The sequence below is a fragment of the Hippichthys cyanospilos genome, chromosome 4 (genome assembly GCF_059441005.1).
Source record: "Hippichthys cyanospilos isolate Australia breed blue-spotted pipefish chromosome 4, RoL_Hcya_1.0, whole genome shotgun sequence".
Taxonomy (NCBI): Eukaryota; Metazoa; Chordata; class Actinopteri; order Syngnathiformes; family Syngnathidae; genus Hippichthys; species Hippichthys cyanospilos.
The window spans coordinates 21,173,238-21,182,451 of record NC_142372.1 but is presented as its reverse complement, the minus strand read 5'-3'; the positions used below and the strand labels follow the sequence as shown (position 1 = coordinate 21,182,451).

Here is a 9,214-nt window from a genome sequence, read left to right as displayed (position 1 = left end):
GCCTGCGCAGAGGAATACAAGATGGCGGAGAGTGCGGAACTGAAGGTAAGGCGCAGCCTGAAATCGGGATCGTTTTTCGCGCTTGCCGAGTGTTCACTTGTCAAGTCACTCGCGGCTCTGTCGGTTTAAGTGTCCGTGTGCTGGGATTTGCTCAGAGGTGACGCTCACGGTGCAAACAGTCAAGCAACTTTGCGTGCACGGGCGAGCGTGTTTATGTTGATATGGAGACTCGCGGGTTTGGCTCAACTGGACAGACCCTTTCCACCCCCCGATTGAGCGGCTGCTGAATGGGCGTGCACCGTTGTTTTGCTTTCGAACGTCGCCTTTTTAAGATCATGTCACTGGGGTTCGAATGTGCTTTTTGGAAGCAGTCTCGCGGATGGCGATTTGTCTCGCCGACTGACTGTCAAACCGGGCTCCAACATGACAGCCGCCCGTGTGCGTGCGTGCGCGCGCGCTATCCAGCTTGGAAAATCCTCTTACATTCGCTGCTTATTGCACGTTTGTTTACACGGCGCAAACGATGAGTTCAAGCTGTTGAAGTGGAGCTTTAGTACCTGGCCCTTTCATAACTGATGCACACTTTACCTGTTGATGACAAGAGCATTGCTTTTGCGCCTCCCGAACCGTTAGGCAGGCCAAATCGCACTTTTTTTTCACATTGGGCTCGTAACGTTTGATACGGCATTGCTTTTCTGAAATGGCAATTTCGGGAATTTTGTTTTAACTTGTGTATTTATTTTTACTCTCTAGATTTGAAAACGAAGTCCCCGCCTTTTCATCGTGAACTTGTTACTTTGTTCACTGCAATGCGTTCAGAGACTGATCGATTGAGATTTTAGGGTCTCATAAGTCGACCGCCCCCCCAGCCCTCCAAAAAAATACAATCACATATCCAGTCAGATGATTGATCACTTTAACTCTTTACCTGGGACAGCGGCCACTTTCGGCTGATGGTCTAAACAGGCAATCATTTTTATGATTTTTTTTTTTTTTTTTTTAGCTATTTAGAGCTTCGTGAGCATTTAAGCAATGGCTGTTGAGGACTCTTTCAGCCCTTTTGCCTGTTTCGACTATCGTCTGAAAGCGGCCGCTGTGCCCAATAAAGGGTCAAGCCTAAAATAGGTTTACTAAATTCTTGCTGCATTTTTTTCCATGCCTCAGATACCCGCTTCTTTGGTGTACACATGAGGAAACATGTCAAACCAATTGGAACCACATTAAAAAAAGAAAAAGTCTGTATTAAAATAAAACATGGCCAACTTCAGAATAAACCTCATTTTGTCAAATGCATGAAAATCGCTTTTATTTAGAAGTTGGTACCAGCCATGTGTCGTGGGGTAATGGCTGACTTGACTCATCCGGACTCGTGATTGACCCATAAATAATCAAAATACAGTATTCCTATATTTTACACCCGATACAAATGATTGGGCAAAAACAGAGTAGCTGTCAAACCCTAAAAAAAAAAAAATCCCAAATCCAGATAAACATTCAATATGGAGAAAAAAAAAAAGCATGAAAAAAATAAAATGATTTAAAAATAATGACAAAAGAAAGAAGAACCTGACTCCATATGGTGAGAAATCTTGGATTATTAACAGTGCCGGACACAGAAGGTCCCTGGAGGGAACAAGATTGAGTTTGCTGTAATGTCTTTTTTTTGCAGATCTAATATATGACATCAATGATCGATTGGCAAATTAGGACATTCCAGCCGATGGCTGATTTTGTATATGCAAGTTACATCTTGTTTCGCGCCTTAAAAAAAACCCATCAGTTTGGGGTTTTCTAAAATTCTAATCTGACAGGACAAATACGTATGGTTTACTTTGTCCTTTATCACATTTTTGGTCACTTTTGTCGTCAAAGCTTTTGAAGTTTGTTGTTTTGATAGTATAAAAGTTGAGCTCTTAAACAGTATACAAGATGTAAGGTGATATTTTTTTCTTCTCAGTACAACCACTGTCAGTTAAAACAAAAAAGAGAAGGAAATTATTTTGTTGAAAAGAGTTTTTCCCTCATTGTGTCATAACTAGTATTCATAATTAAAAATTGACAGTAAATATTATGTTTAATTACATTTAATTCCAATTCTTGTGACTGTGGATAAACTGCTAGCTAATGTTAGTCTTATCTTTTGCATGTTAAATAATGCCTTGCATGCGTTTGGCTCGATAGCAATTTCGTTTGTGCCAAGTGTTTCCCTTTGGTATAAGTTAGCATATGCGAAGTTTTGCACTGATAAGTACTCATTTGGATCTAATTAACGTTTTGTTTGGAAATGAATAGAAGTTGTAATTCAGTTATGTGATTGATTTAATCAATATAATTTGTGTTTATTTTTGTACATTTTGAGGCAGCAGCCTCAAAAGTATTTTCGAGACTTAAGCAACGTTAGGGCTCCCATGAGTTACAATACACGAAATTACCCATAGTTGTGAGTTTTAGCGGTCTTATTTTTGTTTGTGTCTTATGATTGGCTGGCTGCCAGTCAGGAGTGTCACCAAAAAGTCCGCTGGGTTAGGCTCATCTCACCCGCTCCCCAGGGATGCTTTGATTATTGCTTTGTGCCGTTCGATGTTCTTGTTGTTTCAGAATACCTCACAGTCCTCATAATGGCGTGAACAAATAGGAAGGCAGAAAAGATATGGACAGGTGTTATAATACAAGTACAGTGGACATCGGGTTACAGCGTCCCTGGCTTACGTTTTTTTTCACATTACGATGTGGAATTCGTCCCCTCCTTAAGACATTTATCCCGCTTTACGATTAACATCAACTGTCATGACCTGTGGGGTTGTTTTTTGTTGTTTTGCCTCCCTCTTGAGGCGTTTTTAGGTAATTGCTCTTATTTCTGTTGGCGTAAACTGCCTCCGCTGCAACGCGTCACTACAATGGTCTGCTATTGGTTGGCGTCTCGACTCCCTACGATACTGGCCTACTATTGGTCAGCGTTATGAAGTCACAAAGATGCTGGTCTGCCATTGGTTGGCACACGGGGTCACAAAGATGACTACCTAAAGACTTGATCTCGTGTGAGAGAAGTAAGAAGATGATTTATATGGAAACGAAGCTGTAGATAATCAAGAAATACGAAGAAAGCTAAGGTAGCCAAGCCTAGGCTACCCTTACTTGGGAATATGACCATAAATATGCGTCAACTCAAAGGTAAATAAATCCTTTATATATTTTTCATTTATAATATTAATTGTGTGCATGTATATTATGTATAAGTAGCACTTACTATACTATTTTGATGCCAATTTCTAATATGTATATACAATTTTGATGTTTTTACCTGGGGTTTTTACACGCATTAGCTAATTAACATAGGGTTGGATTGCCCCCCATACGGTGAATTTGCGCTACGATCCCAATCGGATTAATCTCGTTTACCGGGGGGCCCACTGCACTGACTTGGCTGGATAAAAACTAATTTGAAAAATAGATTGGATTGAACTACAGTTTGTGCCTGCAGTGTAAATGCTGCCAAAGGTGGATGACACTGAAAGTGAAAGTTTATCATGCAAAAACAAATCCCTTAAATACCGTTATGATCGATACCCCGATAAATCTGTTTTGTCCTTGCTGGAAGCCATGCTTTTTTTAGTTACTTTGCTTGGAGGCTTTGATGATGTGTGGCTGTGTGTCATAGTTTTCTTAAGTCAAATAAAAGCCAAATTAAAACTTACTTATTAACATGGCGGTAATCCATGAATGTCTAAAGAAGATTGTTTTGTATCGTGCTTATAAGAAACTTATCTTTGGATAAGTGATGCAACGCCTGTGGATGATTCTTTGGGATTAAAATAACAGATGGACTGAAGATATAACCACAAATGTGCTGTGACCATTAAGATGGTACTCTTCTTTCCTGCAGTATTTTTTTTCATTTAATATTTATAGCTGGCACATCGGTGTCAAAGGTATTAAAACATCTATACAACACTGCACTTAAAGGAGCCTTATCATGAAAAGTCAAATGTTTTGGAGCTTTTAACCATGTTACAATGTTGCTTTCTCACTCTAAAAAAAACCCAAGTGTTCTTTTTGTTCATAGGTGTATTTCTAATCATTCCTTGCTTATTCTGCACTCTCACCCTGCCCGAGCCATTGAACTCGAAGAACTTTTATAACAACAGAAGAATTTCGTATGTCACCTACACCGCTCCCGTATCGCCCACGCAAGAGTAAATATACGCTGACCTTTTTCTACTTCTTTTAGTTTCGTTTTGGCTCCAGACTTGAGGAGGTAAGATTTCACATCAAGTCAGCCAAGTAAACAACAACGTTTCATTTATTAGTTACAACGTTTTACTGTAGAAAATATCGAAGTGGTGAAAACGTGTGTTTGGGAGCACAATGTCAATGTCTTCGTAAATAATTACCTGGCGGGCGGAACTAATGTTCTGAATACTGGGTTCCCGTGGAGATTTTTTTTCAAGGAGGAACGGGTGTTAGTGAGAGCAGTGTATTGATGCTGTTTGGCATTTTAATGTCAGTAAAATGCTTGCTTTTGGCACCTTTATTCACGCTGTTGGAATCATTTCCATCAACTGCGAGCCTCGTGAGGATGAGCGGTCAAGATGACGGTTGGATGGATGGATTGTTTCGTGGCCGGCCGCCATTCAAAGATATCATGAAGGGGGCGAAGCAGCCACACTGCAAACAAGGTGTTATCCTTCCTTTTTACAAATATTCCAAAAAAACTCATATTTAATAAGAATATTTAATAAGAAATTAACTCGGCAATGTGCCAAATGTAATTCATATGCATGATTATACTGTGAAAAAAAGTTTTTTTGAAGAGCCAATTTTCTGCCTTGTATGAAATATCTATGTAAACAAAGGTAGTGCAAACCTAAAACTTTTTTTTCAACATTCATAAAGATGTGCAAACATTGGAACTTGTATCACGTAGGATGCAAATAAAGCTATTTGTATAAGATGCAATTACAATATACAATTACAATAAAGGCAATCTATTCTATTCTATTCCAGTGGTCCTCAAATCGGGGCATTGGTACCCCGGGGGTACTTGAAGAAACTCCAGGCGGTATTAGAAATTTTAATGAAAACGAACAATCATGCAAAAATCCCTTAAAATAGTTATTTAATTAAAAGTTTCAGGAAAATAGAAGTTCATGAACAAATGTTATATTCGATAGGTTGTTCAATTTCCTTATTTTAAAAGACCAGATTCTTCCCAATACAAGAATGGTTGGACCCAACTTGTCACGTGCCACCTCTTGTTACCTGTCAAGTTAATAATTTATGTTTTTGAACACATCTTGACCATGATCCGAAAAGAGGACGCTTTAAGTTAAATATTTTTCTTGTGACAAATATTAATTTTTAATTATAGTTTCAGGAACTGTTCTGACACTTTATGTTGATTGTTTTTTTTTTGTGGACAAATATTTATTCATAATTAAGTCAATGATTTTATTTTGTGATCAGATCTCTCCTATAATTGCAAAAGAAGATGCTTTACATTTCTTTTTTTTCTGTGGATAAATATTTATTTATACTTAATTCTTTTTGAGAACAGGTCTGACACTTTGTTGATTATATTTTTTGGTGGACAAATAATTTATACTAATAATATTATATAATAATGATTATAAATATTTTTTTTGTGAACAGATCGCTACTGTAATCCCTAAAGAGGATGCTTTATATTTAATATTCTACTTTGGAGAAATATTTATTAATATTTTTTTTTCTTTTTGAGAACAGGTCTGACACTATGTTGCTTATATTTGTGGACAAATATTATTAAAAATCAAGTTATTTCATTTTGATAACCGATGTCTTCAATGATCCAAAAGAGGTCACTTTGTTTTTTTTTTCTTTTTGTATTGTTTATTTATTATTTGTTTATTGTGTTATTTATGTATTTTTGTGGACTAATACGAATTAATTCAGAGTTTCAAATTTTTTATTTTTTTTTGAATCAGACACTGATGTGAAGTGTTTTTTTGTTTGTTTGTTTTTTTTTTAACCCAAAAATGATTTGCGCTGATTAAGGGGTACTTGGCTGAAAAGATATTTCCCATGAGGCACATCACTGAAAAAAGGTTGAGAAGCACTGTTCTATTCTATACCTGAGGTGTGTGCTTGTTACATCCCTTTTTTATTGCATTTTTGGCAAGGAAACGCAGCCTGTCCACAGCCTCTGGCTTGAGGCATGCCCTGCCGCATGTGACAATTCCTCCAGTCTTTTCCTGTATATACACATATGGGTGCGATTCGCGGTGTTCAACCGTGATTGCTCCCCATTGGGCCCCTTCATTATATGTGCTTCCAAGTGTGAATGACTCCTCCTCGGCGAGCTGCTTTTTAGCAGTTTGTTGTATGACGCGGTCTTGTTCCCCTCGTAAAGCTTGACATGTTGCACACTTGGTCGGGTGTCTCTGATTTACTTGCCCAAATAAGTTCGTTGTGAACAAACGTTGCAGAGGTAATTGCTCTATGTCTGCAAACCCAAACGACTCCCAAGCCACTGACGGTACCACTCCTGTCTTTTAAAAACAAACGGTTTGCTCTGTTTAGCCTTAGCCATGTTGCACTAGCCTTATATTTGGCCTGAGTGTGAAGTATACAAGAGGAATGTTGAAGCTTCAGAAGCTCATGAGGGCCAAAGGCGCCGCAGCAAAGAGAGATGTAAAAGATCGATTTATCATTGTTTAAATCAAAATTTTGAATTGAATGTAATAAAAAATTGAATTAATCGAGAAATCGATACATTGCTCAGGCCTAGCGGGAAGTAGAAAAATACCATGACCTAGTCACTTAACATCAAAACGTGTGTAGTACTGTCAAACCTCCAAGATTGAACTCCGTTTACCCCGGTTGAGTCAGTAATACAATTAGGGATGCACCAAAATAAAAATGTTCTGCCGAAAGCAAAAACCGAAAATGAGAAACGCTTGGCCAAAAATCGAAACCTCTTCAAGTGACACTGTGTAAGATTTAGGCCGTTATACATTAAAAATGAATTCAAACACACATACTAGCATACTATGGCTTTGAATATTAGATGGTTTAACACCTGTGTGTAGGGTACTAATTTAAATGTGCGCCGAGGCCACCTGAGAGACATAGTCTCTCCAGTGTCTTCTAAGTATTCTCTCCACCGGCTCACATCGTCTTGGCTTGAGATCTCCATTACACACAGTGTTTAAGGCAGGCTGCGGCCTAGGGTGTCCTCGTGCCATATGGACGATGTTTGAACATGGTGTTCATTATGGATAATTTGTGCTGAGGACAGAAGTGAAGTCATAGAACAACAGTGCAGGTCTCATTGCCTAGGTAAGCATTGAAGTCCCCCAGCAGGCCGAGGGAGCCCTTCGTGGGAGAGCTCTCCAACAAACCCTCCAAGGACTCCAAAAAGGGCGAGTACTATGAACTGCTGTTTGGCTCATAGGCACAAACAACATTCAGAACCTGTACCACCACCCGAAGATGGAGGGAGGCTTCCCTCTTGTCCACCGGGCTGAAACCCAACGTAGAGGCGCAGAGCAGGGGGCAATCAGTATGCCCACACCCGCTCTCCGCCTTTTACCATTGGCAACTCCGGAGTTGAAGATAATCCAACCTCCATCAAGAGGACTGGTACCAGAGCCCAAGCTGTGTGTAGAGGCCAGTCCGACTGTCTCTAGTCGTAACTTCTCAGCCTCGCAGACCAACTCAGGCTCCTTCCCCGCCAAAGAGGTGACATTCCATGTCCCAAAAGCTCACATCTGTAGCCGGGGATCGGTCCTCCAAGGTTCCCCGCGCTTGGCCGCCGCCTAGCTCTCTCCACATCCGACCCCTTTGGCCCCTCCTACAGGTGGTGAGCCCGTGGGAAGAGGGAGCCACGTTGCCTCTTCAGGCTGTGTCCGGCCGGGCCCCATGGTTGCAAGCCCGGCCACCAGTCGCTTGCCAGCGAGCTCCGCCTCCAGGCCTGACTCTCGAAGGGGGCCTTGGTGACCCACGTCCAAGCAAGGGAAAATGTAAGTGACCTACATTACAGGAGCTTTATCACGTTTTTTTTTTTTTTTTTTTTTTTTTTTGTGGCTTTACAATATTTTTAACCAAGGCATGAAACTTTTGGTTGAAATGTTTCGTTCCCCTGGTCCTTATTCACCGCTGACTCCTTTGAAAGTGTGGGCGGCTTTTAGTCTGTAAGGGCGGGGTCATCTAGGGGTGGTTTGAGAGCGTTCCTCAGTTTGTAACGTCACAAAGTGGACAAAGCAACATTTTGTGTCCTGATAAAAAGGTCATTTGTATCATCACAATGACTCATCTTTCTTACATTTTTTTTCCAACACAATACGCAATGCTGTAGCATTGAAAGTTGAAAATATTTGTGTGTTCATCTATTCAGGGTTGCAGCAAAGGCTAGCTTGCTAAACCCTGCCTGAGCATACTGCCTCCGCCAGATGTAAATAATGTGCCGTTGGATTGACATGTTTATAGTATAATCATTTTCATGTGTCACTGCCTGCGTGGAGAATTGTGGCATTATTTGCATATGAACATTTTGACGCGAATTGCTCCAGGGCAGTTTTGATGGACAAATTGGCCCTTTGATGGAGCGACAAATATAGAAAATAATTTCCTGCCACGCCCCATGTCTTCTAATCAATGCGGCATTTTCTTCGGCATTTTCTACAGTAAAACGTTGTGACTAATAAATGAAACTTTACTGTTTACTTGGCTTACTCGGCGCAAAATCTCACCACCTCAACTCCGGAACCAAAAGGAAACTAAAAGACTTGGTTGGCGTGTAATTACTCTGGCGCTTGCGGTATGGGAGCGGTGTAGGGGAGATACAAAATTCTTCTGTCATCATTTTGACATGGTTAAAAGCACCCAAAAGTTGACTTTTCATGATAGGGCCCTTTAAAAGGTTCAGAGGGTTTGCAGTGTTCAAGCTTCTGAAGAGGTGCACGTGCATGCTTCCTGCTTACATTCACTTGATGTATGGATTTTGCGTGACAATACAACACTTAGCGCTTTCCATGTTGGGTTTAAAGTCACCTACTGCGCCACTGGAATGGTTCACTGCCGAGCATTTGTTTGGATGTTTGAAATTCCAATATCTTGACAACACTACTTGCAGTTTGTTAATGATGGCCTTTTCTCTGTTATGACAAAGAGTACGTTGTATAAAAAGGGTAAATATTAGTGATTTTTATTTTCCTACCTACAATCAAAAATGATT

General features: G+C 40.1%; 1 protein-coding gene across 4 annotated transcripts in view; it reads left to right on the top strand.

Annotated features, from left to right (window-relative positions):
• LOC148424980 (E3 SUMO-protein ligase PIAS1-like) overlaps positions 1 to 9,214 on the top strand; it is a 44,717-nt gene continuing 35,503 nt past the window's right edge. For 2 of the 4 annotated variants that reach the window (XM_088413592.1, XM_088413591.1), the window contains exon 1: positions 1 to 45. In XM_088413592.1, coding sequence (XP_088269718.1) covers positions 22 to 45 — 24 coding nt within the window. In that variant the 5' untranslated portion in view covers positions 1 to 21. Of the gene's footprint in view, positions 46 to 3,093; positions 3,172 to 7,837; positions 8,001 to 9,214 lie in introns of those variants that run through there. The other 2 variants (XM_088413593.1, XM_088413594.1) reach the window with 2 other exon arrangements.